The 19,737-nt window shown below is 37.5% G+C and overlaps 2 protein-coding genes across 6 annotated transcripts in view; both read right to left on the bottom strand.

Annotated features, from left to right (window-relative positions):
* Positions 1-25: 25 nt before the first annotated feature.
* LOC311305488 (uncharacterized protein) lies at positions 26-14,124 on the bottom strand. The gene is made up of 19 exons (XM_084433250.1): positions 13,904-14,124; positions 11,119-13,201; positions 8,263-8,424; positions 7,858-8,185; positions 7,653-7,747; positions 7,433-7,458; positions 7,174-7,202; positions 6,911-7,058; positions 6,355-6,514; positions 5,927-6,059; positions 5,763-5,797; positions 4,956-5,034; positions 4,809-4,843; positions 4,136-4,181; positions 3,942-4,022; positions 3,786-3,805; positions 3,654-3,678; positions 3,336-3,440; positions 26-800 (listed from the first exon to the last, which is right to left on the bottom strand). The coding sequence occupies exons 1-19, from the start codon at positions 13,913-13,915 to the stop codon at positions 776-778; spliced, it is 3,627 nt and encodes a 1,208-aa protein (XP_084289376.1). The 5' UTR covers positions 13,916-14,124; the 3' UTR covers positions 26-775.
* Positions 14,125-17,218: 3,094 nt separating this feature from the next.
* Positions 17,219-19,737, bottom strand: part of dab1a (DAB adaptor protein 1a) — a 158,563-nt gene continuing 156,044 nt past the window's right edge. For 3 of the 5 annotated variants that reach the window (XM_084432493.1, XM_084432496.1, XM_084432495.1), the window contains one exon: positions 17,805-17,956. In XM_084432493.1, coding sequence (XP_084288619.1) covers positions 17,912-17,956 — 45 coding nt within the window. In that variant the 3' untranslated portion in view covers positions 17,805-17,911. Of the gene's footprint in view, positions 17,957-19,737 lie in introns of all 5 variants that reach the window. The other 2 variants (XM_084432492.1, XM_084432494.1) reach the window with 2 other exon arrangements.

The following is a 19,737-nucleotide window of genomic DNA, read 5'->3' as shown; positions in this document are numbered from 1 at the left end:
TGAAACAACAAAGGCAGAAGATTTTATACAACTGTGGCATTTATTGTCTGCAGCAGAAAACATAGTACATGCAGTAGAATAACTAAATAAACAGCACTCAAACTTGCACTAAAAGCGTCAGCATATTTCCCCTAATGTCCTAAAGACTGAGAACACTTAAACGCAAAGTACTGCTTGTAAAATATAAAACGAATAATATAATACTAATTAATCTAATACAAATACAGAGTATGGCTATATAAACATTTAAGTCGCAATCCTGACTTGTAAGTAAATTATACCGCTAAAATAATGCTGACTTTTTACTGCATTTAAAGGTTTACATGGCAGTTTACTGTTAAAACCAAACCCAAATGCCAAGCTGTTTCAACATGCATACACTCTCGTGCTTTGAACACATTTGTTCAATTATGATTTTAAACTTATTAGACAACCTCTAGACACAGACTGTCTTTTCCACACAATAGTGAACTAACACTTAGATGCAAGGGTCTAAGTAATCTGAAGAGCTTCTCACCGCACCACGCATGGGCTTTTTTTCACACAGAATGCACATAATATACATGAATATAGAAGAACTCGCCTGCAGACACTTACAGACAGATGCACAATCACAAACATTATTCTTCCCACTTGACAGGCACATCTCTTCTTGAGCTTGTGTGGGTGACATTTACTGTGGTACTCATCAAATCACGCCCCACAGGAGGGTTATGAACTCAGAGTGAAGATCCAGCGCAGTCCATCTTTCCCTCTTGCGGCCGGAGCTATTCGGCTATTTTGAGACGAGTTTGATTGGCCTAGAATAGACAAACATATTCTCTAAAATGTCAGTAAACATCAATGTAGCATTAAAAAAAAAAGCCAGAGGTCTGAAATGACCAGGGTGAAGATATAAAGCCTGCACTGAATGTTAAAAGTCAAGCAGGAATAAAAGGTTGCTCTAAACAATTTTAGCATGTTTTACATATATTTTTAATTATATAATTATTTATTAATTGAATTATTTACAAGTTATACTGTTTATAAGTTTGGGGTCAGCAAATTCAGCTAAGATGCATTCAATTGATCAAAATTGTAAACAATAAAAAATATTGTTGGTTTAACTTAAAAAAGTAAGTTACATGGGTTGCCTCAAAATTTGGGTGAATACAACAGAGGAGATTGATTTAATAAATAGAAACTCAAAATATTACTCTACTGAACCACCTATTTATCTAAGTTGATTTGACAAAAGATAAAAAGTTGTGATAACAAATCATAAATAAAATATTTTTTTACAGTAATTATAATGATACAAAGGTTCTATTTCAAATAAGTGCTGTTATTTTAACTTTCTATTCATCGAATAATCCTAAATGTTGGTATTTTTACAAAAATATTAAGCAGCACAACTTTTAACACTGATAATAATAAGAAATGTGTCTTGAGCAACAAATCAGCATATTAGACTGATTTCTGGAGGATCATGTGACACTGAAGATTGGAGTAATGATGCTGAAAATTCAGGAATAAATGACATTATAAAATGTATTAAAATAGAAAACAGTTATTTTAAATGATATTAATATAAAATGTTACTGTTTGCTTTACATTTTTAAGTACAATCTACTTGGATGTTTAAGTCATTTCAACTTAAGTTACATTAAACTGACTTAAAAAGAAATTAGTTGAATCTTGTATAACTTATAAAAAAGTGTAACTCATTTTGATGAGTTAAAGCAATGTAAAAAATGTTTACAGTGTTCATGGGTTCGACATTTTTCTCAGTAACGCTTGGCAGTTTTCATTTAGTACTGTATATGCTGTATATGCGCTTATCCGCTCCTTCTGGTTTACGCAGATCTCCCTCTTCACTTGCTTTTTGGATGTGGGGATGCAGTTCTATTTCAGAAGATCTGTAACAGCGCTACCATATAACAGTGAAAACAGATTTCCGCAATAACTCCTCAATGGTGGGGAAGCGTTTTGTCATAAATAGCCGCTTTCCGACCGGAGGAACCTTTTCACAGTTCCTAGAACTATTGGCTAAAGTACCCGGATGTCGGCGTGTTCGCACCGCAGGAATTAGGAACGATTTTAGTTCTAGGAACTCCATTTGAAGGAACTAATTTAGGTCCTACTTCAGAGTAGGGTCTAAACCAGCACTATAGGAACTATCCGTGACGTTAGTGTACGCTGATGACCGAACGCACGCGGAGCACCAGCACCCGCCATTTTTAAAACAGAATGTAAACACACAGATTGTAGCCTTTATATTTACTCCAGAAACTAACTAAGTTATACAAACATGGAAAACAGTGATAGATGGGTCTCTAAACCTTTATGCTGAAGAGAAAATCCAACGCAACTTTGCGGGGACCAAGCCAAACATGATTATGTTTATCTGCCCAGCTAGCAACACTGGACATCAACCACACGGCATAGGCTAATAACCTTTTTAGCGCAATTTTCCACCGGACAAAATTGCGATTAACAACTCATGATTTCTGTTCTGTTCTGTCTGTGCGCACCAATCTTGCACTTCTATCTACTCCTCAACCAGACCACCTAGAGACTTCGGGTTTTCGGCATTATGTTAAGGAAGGTCTAATCTCGGGAACGCACAAAAAAAAATCCAGGAAAAGATTTTGGATTTCCTGGAAATTCCAGAAAAAATTCTGTTTTTTGCTAATTTCTCGGCAACCATAATAGCTATCGAGTTGAAACAAATTGCAATCGATAGCTTCTAGAATTTACAATAATATTAGAAAAAAAGATTTGATCAAAAATCTTTCCTTTATGCTTCAAAAAATTAATTTTGAGTGTTGTGATCCCATGACGTGAGAAAATTGCGCTAAAACACTCACTGAGTTTTTATTACTTGTTTTAATATACTTTGTTAAATTACAGTTCTATCTAATAACATATTAAACAGTACTGTTAGACAGATCGCTAACTAATAAACACAGAGAATGCGAGCATTGTTTGCTCTGGCGTTCTCAGCGCCTCCAAAATAAAGGTCCGTCGTGCCGTCAAAATAAAAGTCACCGTACTTGCGTCACTCCCTTACCCCTCCTACCAGTTCCTATGGCCGCTTGGCCAGTGCGAACGCAAACAGCAAAACTGAGTTTGGGGGAGAGTAGTTCTTAGAACTGTTTAGAAGTGGACAGTTCCTAGAACTAAGTTCCTGTAACTACTTGGTCGGAAAGCGGCTATAAGTATGTAAAATCTCGTCAATGGCGGGGAAAGAGTTAATGGATCCACTGTGACAACTAACTCTATATATTGCAACAACATGTTCTGCCACTGGGGCATGTTGTCGCAAAAGGTCAACATGTGTTCAATGTACGTACTTGCTGTAAATGGGCATGGAGTCTCCAGCTATGATGTCGGCATACAGGTCCGGAGGAGGAAGAATCTGGAGTTCTGAAACATCAAAATTTTCTTCCTCTTGATTTCTAAAGGAAATATACAACAACAACACAAGTTAGCATTATCAGGTCATCAGGTGCTGCACAGGCTGAAGGAATGAGACATGCTTTCTGAAAAAAAACATCTCAAACATCCATGTAAAACCAGTCCGACTGCATATTCCAGCTGGGAAAAGACATCTCATAAATTACTGTCTGTGTTACGTTTGAGAACTTGCACATATTTGTGAGAATACTTACGAACTGCCTTCTCTCTCTTCGTGTGCTAACAGATCAAACCAGAAGTGAAAGAGCAGAAAAAAAAAAAAAAATCAGTGAGTGTGGGTAGATGTGATTGTTTATGTTATTAAGGTTCAGAGAGTCGAAACGTACCTGTTTTAGGCTCTGGCATTCTGGATGCACAAACGACCAAATGACGAAAAAGGAAGTAGAGAAACCATTATCACTTGCTATCCTGTAATCTTATCATTTACAATCAGTTTCAGTGAATTCGAAAGAAAATAGACAGTACGTAAAGTGACGGCCTACATTGGGTTGCTGTCTTGCGGGAGAAGTTGAGAGGGTGTCATAAAGAATGTGGATAGTCTTTGAAGGGCTTCCTGTTTTGGTCTGCAACGCGCAATAAACAAATGATCATTCTTGTGTTTTTAATGTAAAACAGATTCTTTCAGATCAAAGCTAGTACAGTGTGTGTCATTTTTAGTGAATAGAATAGAACTTACTGCACGTTCATGTAAACTGAATCAGTTTGGGTTGGCTGGACAGGACCTGACCGACAGAGACAAAAGAATGAATAAAAAAATGGTTACAAGATACAAAGCACTAATTATGACATACAAATTAAAAAAAGTCGAATTTCTTTTTTTATGTCATATGATTATGGCTTTTCATCTAATAATTATGACTTTTAATGTCATAGACTTTTTAGCTCATAATTTTGACTTGTAATGTCATAATAGACTTTTTAGCCCATATTTTTGACTTTTATGACACAATTTTGACTTTGTATGTCATAATTGACACTTTTAACTCATAATTTCAACTTTTAATGTCATAATTTACTTTTAGCTCAATTTCGACTTTGTCAAAATGTCAACTTTTCTCATCTTAATTTTGACCTAATGAGATCATTTACTTTCAGCTCATAATTTAGACTTTTTGACAAAATGCCAACTTTTTTCATCATTTTACCAATTTAGTTTTTGGCTCGTAAATTTTGCTTATTTTTTGCTGAGATGGCGGAAATATTCTTCCATAAATGTCTACTACGACCAAGTAAATGACATTCTGTAGCTATAATGACAGTTTCCCCAGAGTTTTGATCTCAGTCTTGGCTGTTCCTGGTTAAGTTTCCTGTGAACATTTTTCTGTCATGTCTCATCATCAGTGACTCACCTTGAGCTGGTGTGGCCAGCGACTGATTCAGCCCTCTGAAATCAATTGAACATACACCTCATGTAAACAATACAATAGCTTAACAGTCAAGTTTTGTTACTGAGAACAAATAGAAGGGCACATACAAACACACAAGGTAATACTTACATGTGTGAGGTTTCATTGGAAGAGTCAAACACAGGTTCATCATCATCAGCTGTCCACTCCTCACTGTCTTCTTCTGAGACTGAGGAAATACAATGAAAATAAAATAATAAAGTGTTTATAGCTGTAAACATACTATTTAAATGAACTAGAAATTTTAATTCCTGTCAAGAGTGGGATTTGTACTCTGTATTATAACCACCCAAAACAGCACAATCCAAAGACATTACCTTTATGAAAATTGTGTTGGTACCATGGTTCTCTGATGGTACTGTATCAGATGATATTATAATACCATAGTCCTCTAATGTTTACCGTGCTACTTTAAGAAGGTAATCCAAATACTTCAATAATATAATGGTATTAAAATCAAAGTACTGTCCAAAAAAAAACATAGTGTTATTAGAGGTGTAAAGTATCTGAGTATAATTAGTTAATTACGTGTGGATTCCACATGTACCAGATGTGGGCCGGATCTGGGCCGACACTATGTTGCTGTCTGGGACTCAAGTTGCATTGGAATTGGTGACTTGAACTAGTAATGGAGTTAATTTTGCTGTAAGCTATCTCTACTTTTACTTAGGTATAGTTTTCAGGTACTCTTTACACCTCTGAGCATTACTATGGTACAATCAAAGTGAAGAGAATATTTGATGTATAATTTTTGGACCAATGAAATTTCACAGTGGGCGGGGCTAGTTAGTATGATGCAGTAGAAAGCTATCAATAAAATATCCGGATCAAACACACAAAACATAATACAAAATAAAACATTTACTACTAAAAAAAATATTAAAAGAAGGTGCTTACAGGTTTCATGGTTCATGTCATAATGCTCTGAGGTCCTAAAAAATACAGATAAAAATAAAGAAAATCTCATTTGTAAACTGCAGATCAAGATCAGCACTCAATGCTAGCATAGCATTACTACTATACAGTATATTGCAGTAGCCTATATTTGTTTCGATGGCTACCTGGTGTCTGTACTGATGTCCTCTGTGTTTTTGTGTCCATTGCCGTTGGATCTGTTAGATGCTGTTGTCATCTTCCCCAGCTCCATAATTCCATTGATGTTCATATCCATACTCTCCACCGGGACATAACCGTCTGAAAAAACAACGCACAGCACATTGCCAATCTGCATTCCAGCAGAAGCATCTGGAAAATGAGATAAGCTCTTACATACACAGTCTAACAGATTAGTCAAAGCTCAAGGACTCGTTCAGGTCTTTGCTTAGTGACAGATCTATTCAGGCATTTAGTCCTTATCAGGGTAAATTCATAACAATGCTTATATTCTGCACGCCATTTATCTGTAATACTGATTTAGCGTCTTGCTAACTATGTGTGTGCCAAGATATGCATATAATGGCATTCAATTAATTTGTTGTGTTTCGCTCACATTTGTTGTTGCTGTCCTTAGCCAGCCATTTCCCTTTAGGGCAATTGTTGGTACGGATGATGCTCACGGTGTCTCCAACCTTCACCGGCAGGTCGTTTTTACGGCCCTTACAGTCCTCAATCACTTTAACATGATACATGGCCTCTTCCTGGCCTGTGATCTGCATTAAACATCAATACACACAGACAGTTGCATGAACATGTGCACATCACTTGCTGAACTTGTCACGTGCAAGACTTGCTGTTAGTGAGAAATTGAAATGTAAGGCTCATTTCACTTTTGATTAAACTATCGGGTTTTAGTGATGGTAAATGCACCTGAGGAGTGGAATCTGGATTGTACTAAGTAATGGATTGTGAGAGTTGCAATAATCAGGTTAATTTTTTAGGGCAAACACATCCCAGACAGCAACATAGTGTCAGCCCAGATCCGGCCCACATCTGGTACGTGTGGATTCCACATGTACCAGATGTGGGCCGACACTATGTTGCTGCCTGGGATACAAATACTGACATGTGTAAGAAATACTGCTATATCCAAAAATGGAAAAATATACCTTAAATGTTTTTCTCATTTCATTTTCCTTCTTTTCCTTTTCTTTCTGCTCCTTCTTTTCTCTTTCCTTCTCTTTCTCTTTTTCCTTTTCACGCTGTTTCTCTTTCTTCTTTAGTTCTTTTTCATCTACCGCTTTTCCTGAGTTCTTCCTGCGGATTGAAGTCTTTCATCATTACAATGAGATTATTTTGGGAATGTAGTTGCAGTTTAAATAGATATCAGGAGTTTAAAAACAAACCAAAAATATATAATGTTGCTACAAACCTGGAGAACAACCGTTTAGGTGGAGCCTTCTTAGGTGATTAATTGAAGACAACAATATGTTTGAACAGATCATTTCATCAACGGAACATGCAATTAGAAGATACAAAACATGTCATATGATAATGCTACAAAAGAGTAGGATTATTAGTATTGCAAACAAAATGTCCTGACATTAACATTCAGATATTCAACAGTCATTCTAAAACAATTTTTAACAATAATGGTAAAAACAAAACAAATCAAAACCAAAAAAACGTACCACAACCGCTGAATCGTCGTATGGATCTAGTCGCAAACAATACAAAACATATTTTAGTCAGCAGAATACTTTGTAGATAAAAAGAGAATCTAAAATAAACTGTGTTTATCATTTCTATGGAGGTCAGAAGGTCATCAGAGATGAGATTACAGAAAACAAGACAAAATAACACACTTCACAACAACATTAGCCTATTTTAGTGAAGACTTATTTCACTTACTCGTTGGAGGTCCTTTCTGTTTCTTATTCTTTATTGTTTTGCCTTTTTTACTGTTTGCTTGATCTTCATTAACATTGTGACCTCTTTCAAGGGTCCTGGAGGAAAGTCGGAATAAAAATAAAGTCACGCAATACCGACAACACATACACAAAAGCCATTTTTTTCTCTGTGGCCACACTAAATCATCATGAAGTTAATGGCTTACCCTGATGGAGACAAGGCAGGTGAGCTTTGCATTGAGTCCTGAGGTACAGCAGCTTGAGTGTCTGGATTTGGAGAGCCAGAGTTCACAGACCTGTAATCCACATCCACAATGTCTCTATCACACGTGTTCAGAAACGCATTTTCTTGAACCTGTTGTTTTAGGCTCAACTGTTTCAGGAATGCTTCCTCGTGAACTGAAACTGGCCTTGTGGAACTAGAATCTGATGATGGGATTGATGGAGGCCTAAAGGTAGAAACTGCTGGAGCCAAGGGTTTCTCAATATCTTCATAAATCACATCCCCAGATGACTTGTCATGTAGTGAATCTTCTGATGAAGAAAACAAATGTTAATGTACACATTTAGTGGACAAACACTTCTGAGAAACATATCTTAAGAAAGTTAACCTTGTGTTTCAAGAGGTTCAAATTGTGTTGTGGGAATCTGGAGGTCTCTGGCAGGAGACTGAGTTGGTTTCTCAAGTGGAGGGTCCACAGTGGGTATGGCTGGCAGAGCCTTCCTAGGCGGAGGGGGAGGGGGGTACATATTTTTGACCACTGTCACCATCTCTGCAGAAACACGAGAATAAATATTAGAATGGACAACCACTGGACCACCACCATTTAAAAAAAAACAACAACAAAAAAAAACATACATCAAAAATTATATGATCAATAAGTTGACAACATATGTTTTTACGTTGCTTTAACTCATCAAAATTAACTTTAACATTAAGTTAAGCAATTTATAACTTTTATGATTGATACAAGATTTAACTCATTTTTAAGTCTGTTTAATCTAATTTAAGTTGAAATTACTTAAAAGTTGATTGTACAGTACTTAAAGATTTAAGGGAGCAACTTTTTTTTACAGTGTAGAAGCTTGATTAAAATGTTTTAAAAATACATCAGAATTAAGAAAAAAATTACATAAAGCTAGAAAATTAGCAGATGGTGTAAGAAAAAAAATTCAACACATTTTGTTAAAAAAAAGAAAAAAGAAAAGCGTTAAAAGAAGTGTTATCTCATACACTTATTTTTGCCAAGTAAATGTATCTTGTTAATGATGTTTATTGGACATATTTATTGTTAAGAAAATTAAGAAACTTGTGCATGCATTTGCTGAATTCTAAACCAAACAAGATAAAAGAAATACCAAAATTTATAACCATCAAAAAGAATATGAGGAAGAGTGAGCGAAACGAGAAAGTTATGTCTGCAAAGCGAATAAAAATGGTGAGGTCGAGGAAGCACAGACTATGGAATGAAAATGGAGGAACCATAAGTCAAGTCAAGTCAAGTCAAGTATATTTGTATAGCGCTTTTCACAAAACAGATTGTATCAAAGCAGCTTCACAGTATTAAATTAAAACAATACAACAAGGTTTGTTTCTAGTGGAATTTATTGATTGATAAAATCAAATTAAATATCCCCATAATATCCCCAACTGAGCAAGCCAAAGGCAACAGTGGCAAGGAACCGAAAAACTCCATCAAGTGACCTAATGGAGTCCTAAAACTCCATCAGGTGACCCAATGGAGAAAAAAAAAAACCTTGGGAGAACCCAGGCTCAGTCGGGTGGCCAGTTCTCCTCTGGCGTTTATTAACTAGAGGCCGGATTGTAATTTGAACTGTAAGATTAAAAATATTATATGAATGCTTGGCTGAAGAGATGCGACTTTAATCTAGTTTTAAACTGGGAGAGCGAGTCTGAGCAACGAACACTATCAGGAAGGCTATTCCAGAGTTTTGGCGCTAAATGTGAAAATGCTCTCCCTCCTTTGGTGGTTCTGGATATCCTAGGTATGACCAAAAACCTTGAATTTAGTGATCTTAAAGAGCGCGATGGATTATAGGGCAATAGAAGATCGGTTAAATAGACTGGAGCTAAGCCGTTTAGGGCTTTATAAGTCAGTAGCAATACCTTGTAATTAATACGGAACTTTATAGGTAACCAATGCAGTGATGATAAAATCGGTGTTATATGATCATATTTTCTTGATCTAGTAAGAACTCTAGCGGCGGCATTTTGGACTAACTGTAGCTTGTTTATTGAGGATGCAGGACAACCAGCTAATAAAGCATTACAGTAATCTAGTCTCGAGGTCATGAATGCATGAACTAACTTTTCTGCATCAGAAACTGATAGCATATTACGTAGCTTAGCAATGTTTCTAAGGTGGAAAAGGGCAGTTTTTGTAACATATGAAATATGATTTTCGAAAGACAGGTTGCAATCGAGTATAACACTCAGGTCTTTTACTGTAGAGGATAAAGTAACAGGACATCCTACGATGTTAAAGTTGTATTGCGAGAGGTTTTGTGGGTGGTTTTTTGAACCGACGATTAGTACCTCTGTTTTGTCTGGATTTAATAAAAGAAAATTACGCGTCATCCAGTCTTTTATATCTTTAACACACTCTGTCAATTTGGATAATTTAGCGTTTTCATCTGGCCGTGATGAAATATATATTTGAGTGTCATCAGCATAACGATGGAAATTAATTCCATGTTTCCTTATAATATTTCCAAGTGGCATCATATATACTGAGAATAACAGAGGGCCTAACACAGATCCCTGCCATAAGGCTAATACTTATGAAATTATAAGCCTGATCAAATACATGAGATGGAACAAAGTGTTTCTCTTTTCAAAATTTTAGGTGACAATCATATTTAATACCCAATAATTGACAGTAAATATCATTTTAATCTAAGCTGTAATGAAAACAATTATTTTCTCTTTGAAAAGGATGTCTCTATGAGCAATATGGTCTAATTACAACAATTACTTACGATAATATATTTAAGCCTAATTAGCATTTAGTTTAACTAAAAACCAAAATGCCTTACTCTTGCGGATATGTCCTTGTGACAAAATATTCTCTGTCATTCTAATTATGAAAAAAATGTTACCCAACACAAGCCATAAAAGACTTACATATCCTGCATACCAACCCTTCCTAGCGTATGGAATCCACCCAACTCCTCACAATCAAAAAGGCATTTAAACACTGCTAAAAGGTATTTACATTTGTGAAAAGTTAATCAAAAACTGATTTGTGTTGATTAACAGTAGCACTGAACAAAATTTAATTCGAGGCAAAGATTTTATTTTTGGCTGTCTGTGAAAATGCCACACTTATTGATACAAGACTGCCCTACAATAAGAATAACCTTCTATGATGGATGAAATTGATCTTAGACAACAAAATTGTGGGCAAGCTCACACAGTGTCCACCCTGCTTGAAACAGATACTTACTGTGATCAAGGCCATTAACCTTGGCAGTTTCAGGTGGGTGGGTTTTAGGTGGCACCCGAGTATTATCTACATAATCAACTGGAGGGAGTTCAGGTATATCAAACACTTCTGGTACAGGTGGGGCTTTCTCAGGCAGTGTCTCTACAGTTGTGGCAAACTGTGGTGAGGCTTTTTCAGGTGTAGCTAGTTTAGGTTGAGTCACCTCAGTTGTGACAGTCTCAGGCAGAGGTGTGAAAGTTTCAGGCAGAGGTATCTCGGGTGTAGCTGTCTCAGTTGGGGTTGTATTTTCAGGTGTGGTAGCCAACTGGCTAACTGTGCTCTTTCTCTTAGCCCTTTCCAGAATGCTAAATATTCGGCTATCATTTGGTGTCCGTTTAACTGAGGCCATCTCCTCCGCTCTCGTCAAGGCTGAAAGCGGCTTGGATGAGGACTGGTCATCCTCAGTCCTCTCTAGGTCAATAGCTGTATTGTGAGTAAGAGCTTTAGCGTTCTCCAGTACCACCTCGACAGGTGCAGCTAGAGTATGAACATATGGAGGAGGGCTTGAGACTATAAGTCTTGAGTCTGGACCAGGTGTATACTCTAAGGGCATCACCAAGGGCTCTGGGCATATCACTGGAGGGGTGGATGGGGCAGGGGTGGCTAACCTGGAGACAACTGGACTCCTGGGAACTGGATCAATAAATGTAAAGATCGCTGGAGGGGGTATAGCTTGCTCAGTAAGGTCTCCATCGGGAAAATCTCCATAAAGAACAGGGGGAGGAATATCAAGGAACTCTGGAGGTGGACTTCCTTCTGGGGGAGGAAATACTTCTGATAAACTGAGCATATTTATATTTGGTTTAAGAGGTTCAGGGTCAGGAGGAGCTGAAATAGTGGTATCTGTCTTAGAACTCTTTGATTCTGGAACAGCTTGAGAGGGAATAATTGGTGTTGGAATGGCTGATTCTGGAATCTTTGGCTCAGGGCTGGAAGAGGTCGGAATACCTGGAGCTGGAATGCTCGGGGTAGGAATGTTGGGGACAGGTGGTGTTCCAGCTGAAGTCTGAGAAGGGACAACAGGTACACTTTCCATAGGGGGACTGGCTGGTACAGATGGGCCTGCAGGAGCCGAGTGACTTGGAGGAGGGGTACGACTAGATGGAGTTGGGCTCTCCACTGTATCTGTCTTCTCATTTTCATCTTTGCTAGTTTTTTGAGTTGTAAATACAAAATTCTTGGGTGAAGACACTTTGACTGGTGAAATGGAAACAGGTGTATAGGGGCTGGATTCAGGCTCTGAGGTATCAGCTTTTATTGCAGCCACTGGCAGAACAAGTGGAAGATTCCTGTCCTTCAGAGACTTTTTGGCAATGTCGACCTCCTTAGCAGTGTCTGGCTTCTCATTCTCATCTTTGCTAGTTTTTTGAGTTGTAAATACAAAATGATTGGGTGTGGACACTCTCTCTGATGCAATGGCCTCAGGTGTAAGTGGGCTGGATTCAGGCTCTGGGGTTTCTGATTTTTTGGGAGCCACAGGCAGAACTAGTGGAAGTTTTCTCTCCTTCAAAGATTTCTTGGTAATGTTTACCTCCTTCACAGGGTCTGTCTTCTCACATTCATTTTTACTAGTTTTTTTAGGGGTAAATACAAACTTTTTGGGTATTGACACTTTGAATGGTGAAACGGACACAGGTGTAAGTGGGCTGGATTCGGACTCCGGGGTTTCTGCATATTTGGGACCCACTGGCAGAACCAGTGGAAGATTCTTGTCTTTCAGATTCTGCTTAACAGCATTAACCTCCTTCTTCTGGTTATTATCTAGCTGTTCAGCATTATTGATGGGCTGGTTCTCTCTAGTCTTCAATCCCCAGGGTGGAGAGAGCTGGCGACTGAGATTTTTGTCATCTTTGAAGACTACTCGTGGTGCATGAAATGTCCCTTTTTGCACGGCAGCATTGATAGATGAGATCAAAGTATTGCTGGCTTTTGGCAGCGGAGGGATGGTTTTGGGTTTCTCTGGGACAGCAGGTTTAGTCTGGATCTTCAGACCATTTTCACCTTGGAACCGTGCCTTCAGGTTTTTAAAGTCTATTGATTCATCCTGATGTAGGAAATGTAGTAAATGTTAAAAAATATCAAAGTAAGCCTTACATTTCACTAAGGCATGCATATGATTTAAATGCACATGATAGGTTTATATTGTCAGCAATATCTCAGAGCTTAAAAATAAACTACTTTGTAGAACAACACAACACTATCCACTTTGTGTGGGACGGTAATGTGATGACATGCTATCATTACCCAACAAATTCCATACATTCACACTAGTCAATGTCAAAATGTACAATAGCATTTGGTAGAAATCAGTAAGCTGAGGTGAAAATCAACGCTAGAGCTATATTAAGTAACTTCTGGTTATTTCCATCAAAAGTAGCCTATGGCTGGTGTCAATTTCTTTTCAGTAAATCAATAAACTGATAAGTATGGAAACTCTCACAAAAGAGACAGCGATACCATGGTACTGAATGATTGCCATATTTATGATATTTACATGAAAGAATGGCATTGTACTACCAAAATGAGGAATGGTAACTATGGTTTTATCTTGGTACTTTTTGTGAGCAAAATTCGATTTTCTTCACAACTGTCTAATATTACATTTTAATGTAGGCCTATATATTAATTTGTGCTTAAGGAATCTATGTAAAAAACAACAACAACAACAACAACAACAAAAAACAAAGCATAGATCACATTTAAAAGTTGCTAATAATAGAATAAAATTAATGTCATGGTTTCTCACCTGTTCCATCATTGTGACTCAAAGGTTTCCAGCAGTTCCTCAAAAAGAGATAATTCCCTCTCCTCAACCCCTCATAATTAATAATCCACTGAGTTTTTCCTTTATGATTCAAAATGATCCAGCATGCACAAATAAAATGGTGTTGTGTCGTCGCAGTTTGTCAGAGGATAAATAGCACATAGAGTGAGAACTCGCCCATTGGCCCTCAGACTGGAATGAGGTTGGATGAGCATGTTCGTGTGCTAATGACGAGATAAAGGAATGTCTCGTCAAACAAGTCACTTTACTGAATGCCAGCAAAGGACTGTTTTCATTCTCAAAGAATGCGGTCAGTCAAGATCCACAGAAATCCAAGAAGGCACAGCTTCTATTGTCAAACAAACTCTCATTACGTCTTCACACCAGGTAGGCTAGAAGAAGCATAAAAGTATTGGTCAATATTATGATTACTCTCTGGAGAACAGTCTCTACCTGATCAAGAATCTAATCAAAGTTAGTTCTTTTGCTTTAAATTCAATTCTCAAAGAGATGTTGGTTAGCTTTACATCTGCAGATCTGAAATTCGACAATAAAGGATACCAGGGCTAGTTGTCACACTTTATACTTAAGTTCATTCTTCTTGAGGTGGCTTTATTTTTGAAAGCCTATACTATTTGACTATAAAAATGATAGGAAAAACGTTAATTCAGTATACTCACTGGCCATAATAGTGGGGTATATTTTCAGTGTGGAATTATTAACACTTATTTGAGATAAATATTGGAATAGAAAAGGTTGTATCAAGTAAAAAATAATATAATGAATATCAAACATTCATTTTGGCCAATACAATATAGAATTAAAGCACTTTTGACTAAAAGACACATGACATCTAGCACATCTTTTTTATACAAGAAGTCAAAACAATCAGAGCGCAGGAATTTACATAAGAAGAAAGGAAACTAGTTCTTAACCTGGTAAATCACCCTCCATATCTGAGAAGGAATCTTACTACTAATGAGTCAAGGTCATTTGACCTGTGACATACGAATTGGTAAGTGACATTTCTTACATGATGTTGATTTGCACTCATAAATGACATAAAGAAGGTTGATTAAAATGTGATCAGAAGAACAACAAACTGCTCCTGAAACCAGTTCCTGTGAAAGAGAAAACAAACTAAGCAGGCCTAATGTATCATTTTCCACATAAGCAAGCTGAGAGTGAATTTGAGTGGTGTTCAATGGAATGCCTAAATGTGCTCATTTATCTGGCAAGGATCCAGTTCGGTGATTCAATTCACATTCTGCATCTAATTTAGATTGTGAGGCTAGATCATTTAACACCTGAAACAACATTTCAGTTATAGTAAAATGTTCTCTTTTCTCTTCCAAATCCAGTGTGAGTTTAGGTTGAAGTAACAAGTGGTAATTTGATTGTTTGTTTGCAACTCAGCCTGGCTGTTTCACTTGTAGATACAACTGTGGTACTGAACTTTATCCTGACACCTAGTGGTGTGGATGCAACAACGCAATCAAAGTTACTTTTGATATTCTAGAAATGTCCTGTTCACGCTCATGATACATTTTTCCCTTAACCTAAAGTAATAATGGGGGTTGGGTCACCAAGAGAGTAGTATTCAGCTGGTCATGTGATGAACCATGAGAGAGGACCACACTCATGTAGAATAAAACAGCCTTTTCTTACTGATTTTTTGCTGCTAAGGCAGAGAGGCAGGGAAACATTTTGGGATGTGTTTATTGGTAACAGTATTACATGGTGGGTTACGTAAATCAAGAGAAAAGAAAAAAAAAAAGCTCTAAAAATCCACTGTAGAATGTCATTATCATCAAGATAAAAAATAACGTGTCCTTTTACATTACCAAACCATTAGCTGAGGTAAAGGCAAAATAGAAATGTACCGAAATTGAAAGGACTTCCCATTCACCTTGATTTTCACCTTCGTCTTCTTAATGCTCAAAATTTAGATCCTGAAGGTCCAAAACTGCTTTTATTTTAAATTAAAATGGGACTCTGGCCATAAAATAGGAGGAAGTTATCGTCACAGTAATGAAATGCTCTGAGCTTTTCAGATGCAATGAAAACAGATGCCATTCATGGTGATTTTCTCTGATTGGAGGTTGGATCGCAGACAGATATTCTGGTGTGATTTAATGTGATCAGACGGCCCTAAAGTCAACATGAAACAGCCTTCGCAAACCATTTTAGTCTTAATGTGGCCTACATTTCAGAGTAAAACACAGGATATTCAACAAATAGGAGACTGGAATTCACATTGACTGAAATGTAAAAAGTGGGCATTACATATATCAGATTTTTTTTTAAGTAGTTTACCATCAATGAATTAATGTCAGGAAATCTGCTTTTCGGCCTTGGTTATGTTAGTCAAAAAGGAAGTTGAACAATTTGATGGAAAAATAAGAAGACATTTTCTCTTTGGAATAACATGCTCTGATAAATGTGCAGAAAGGTGAATTGAAAAAAGCAAACAGAGCCCATTTTGATGTCATATTGACTTGACTCATATTGGTCTGTGAATGAATTTGTATGTGTTTGTGTACATGCGTATTTGAGATTGCTGCATTAACATACACGTTGAGAGATGCTCTGGTCTTCCTCAATCACATTAACCAGCTTCATGACAACAAACCAAAAGAAATCACATAAATATGACGCCATCTATTCACCACTTCAGCCATTAAAAACATAATAACAGTCTCTCTGGGTTGGTTTCAGGCCACTTAAAAAGACAGTCTCCACCATCCTGCTGAAATCAAAAGACAGAGAAAGCAAACGTAAACCGCTCGGGAGTTTGGGACACGTGTCAATATTGCTTGGGTTTCATGAGGAGTTTGCATCACTAAGGCCAGCCTATTTTATGGCACGGAAGTCCACAGGATGGAATGAACACTGTTATAATCGGAACCATTATTATTATCATCATTATTATTTGTCATTGTCGTCATTATTATGATCAATAATAATAATTATTATTATTATTTACAAAATGAGTTTGGCAAACCAACGATCAGATTTTAAAGCCATGTTTACCCCTAAAACACATCTAAAGTCGACTTCAAGGGCTCCACTTGACTTATAAAATAAAAATTCCATTTCAACGTCATGTTTTTGTTTTGTTTTCTCATTAGTATTGTACAAAAGCTATAGAGAAGGAACAGTTCAATCACAGGTTTTTGCAATGTCCGTTGCCTGTCAGATTCAGCTGCTCCAAAATCTTGAGATTTGGCAAAAGTCATTCCTCGTGTCTGTTCTCCATCCGAGAGAGAAAGTTAGTTGTTGTTTTTTTCTTCTTTTAGCTCTGCATAGCTTTCTAGCAGCAGAATCTCAAATACGTGTGAGAGGAAAAACCAAATAAACCCAAAAGGATGGATCGCGTAAGTCACAGATGGATCCGCTCTGTGATGGATTATGGTGGTCTTGGGTCGGATGCGTGATCGGGGGTCCGACAGGCACCTCTCGAGAGTTTCCCGTAATGCGGTCTCTGTAAAGAGTCAGACCAGCAGAAACTGGAAGTAGGACGAAGGGCATGAATTAAGCTGCAGAGCTGGGCTCATAAGGCTATGAGGGGTGCTGTAAGGTTGAAATCACCCACAATGCCCTGCTGTCATGTGCAGAAAACACGGTGAGAAAGAAACAAAGTGGTATGGAGAGAGTCTGTCCCTCTCGATCCTTGCGGAGGGAGTAACGGAGGAAGTCGTGAGGGGGACGGGGCGGCTCTAGAGAGATGGCTGCTTGGAGAAGTGGACCGTTCAGGCTGGAGTGACCGCGCTCACACACACACACTCTCTCTCTCTCATAAACATATACACACGGATGGGTGCACACACACACACACACACACACACACACACACACACACACACACACACACACACACACACACACACACACACACACACACACACAGGGCAGAGAGTTGATCTCCAGTGTTTTGGTCTCCTGCTCCCCCCAGCGCTGATCACGTCTGTGCAGAGTTCCCATGATCCTTCACTTCTTCCCCTTGTTGATCTGGGCATAAAGAGGGTCCTTCCCCTGAACATAAACAGAGCAGGGTTACTGAAATATAAATGACAAAACTCTCAGATGGGAAACACGTTTGCCCCTACTAGTAAAAGTTGTGGACACATAAAGAATCTTTCAACGGCATTTTTCTTAAGCGACATATTTATTATTAAAGTTTATCTGAATTATCATAGATGTTTAGTCAGTGACCATTTTTTGAGGGCTTTAAAGTGTACATTTTTATTGTTTACAGAAATATATATTAATGAGGTCTGACACACCTTCTAATATATATTAACACACCTTCTATTATATATTAATATATATTAATGAGGTCTGACACATATTTATATATATAAAATACATATTTTTGCTTAACAACACATTTATTGTTAAAATGTTATTATATTTCGGATGTTTTGCAAGTGACCATTTTTTGAAAATTAAAAAAAAATCCATTTTTATTGTTCAACGGTCCCTATACACACATACACATGTATGTACTGTATGTATATATAGTGTGTGAAAATAATTTCTATTTAATAAACATTACTTATAATATATATGAAAGTACCACAGATCTCAATTGAAAATTACAGTTAGTGTGAAAAAAAAAAATTGGTCTGTGTCTCATGTGAGGGAGAAAAATCTGGCAACATAAATAAAACAAGCGTTTCTTCCAAATCAACACCAGGTGGCAACAGAGGTCTTTCTGAAAATCACTGCATTCACAAACTTACTCCATGACACCAAGAGCTACACCACATCAGCTGCTCAGAAGATAAACTGCTGCAGAAAACACTGGAAACAGAGACAAAATGTGTGACAAAAATTCACCAGCCTCGCACTCTGCTCTCAGAACAACCTCATCCATGTTTTTAATCTTTATATTTAATAATTGCAGACTAGCTGCATTAGAACCACCCACTTCACAACAAAAAACCCTGTGGATTCTCTCTTCATCAAAAGGTTATTTATAAAAAAAAGTAGCAAAGGAAGGCTTAGATAAGGTACAATTAGAGCTTCCAGTCAGTGTGTGTCCAGACTGCAGCCTGAACCCTACAGTTTGAAATCAGAACCTCAAACAGCAATTATCACTCACTTACAGACATTTCCGCCCATCGTGGGCGCTCAAACGGACACACAGGGCGAGAGATGACAGGATAAGTGTTTTAGTGAGCGAGAGAAAGAGTCAGAAGATAAAATGAATGGAACACTAAAAAGCTGAAAAAGAGGAAAGCCAAGTGAAAGGGAGTGTGGGAGGAAGTACATAAAGAGGGGAAGGAAGAAATGGATGACTAAGTAGGTGAGAGGTAGAGCAAGGGAAATAGATCAGTCAACCCTGCTGAGTGAAAGTGGTAGAGAAAATGAAATAAATGGAAGAAAGACTGTGTTGATGTGTCCACTTTTTATAAGCAAAGTCCTTTTTGCTAACGTCTTAAGCAGCTTTTTTTCTGTTATACACGTACAAATTCTATCTACATTAAAGCTACACTGTGTAATTTTTTTAGTTGATTAGCAAAAAACACTTAGTTCTTTCAAAAATATATGTGCTCATTAATGCATATTTACTTCTTTCAAGTAATAAAGTATTCTCGTAAGTTTATAATCTGCCATTGAAAGTACATACGGGTGAGGGGTTCGAATGCCGGTCGCCATGTTGCCCCTCCATCTTGAAACTACATTAGTCAAAGAGGGACATACCTGTAAATTCAAGCTTCGCCTTTCGCGCTTTACACTCAGTGACTCAGAGACGAATGCGAGGGGGAGATTACTCGCGACTGCCGGCAGATTTGAAAGATTGCTGATGG

This window comes from Rutilus rutilus, assembly GCF_951802725.1.
Source record: "Rutilus rutilus genome assembly, chromosome: 15".
NCBI classification, from domain to species: Eukaryota; Metazoa; Chordata; class Actinopteri; order Cypriniformes; family Leuciscidae; genus Rutilus; species Rutilus rutilus.
Note: the sequence above shows the minus strand (reverse complement) of the source record. Positions and strands in the feature narration are given on the sequence as shown.

Bases quoted from the DNA above. Each gene is read 5' to 3' on its own strand.
- LOC311305488 (XM_084433250.1), bottom strand. The intron at 8,425-11,118 runs GTAAGTATCTGT...GTGTTTCTGCAG, and splicing joins GGTTAATGGCCTTGATCACA to AGATGGTGACAGTGGTCAAA. The intron at 7,203-7,432 runs GTACGTTTTTTT...TAATCACCTAAG, and splicing joins ACGACGATTCAGCGGTTGTG to AAGGCTCCACCTAAACGGTT.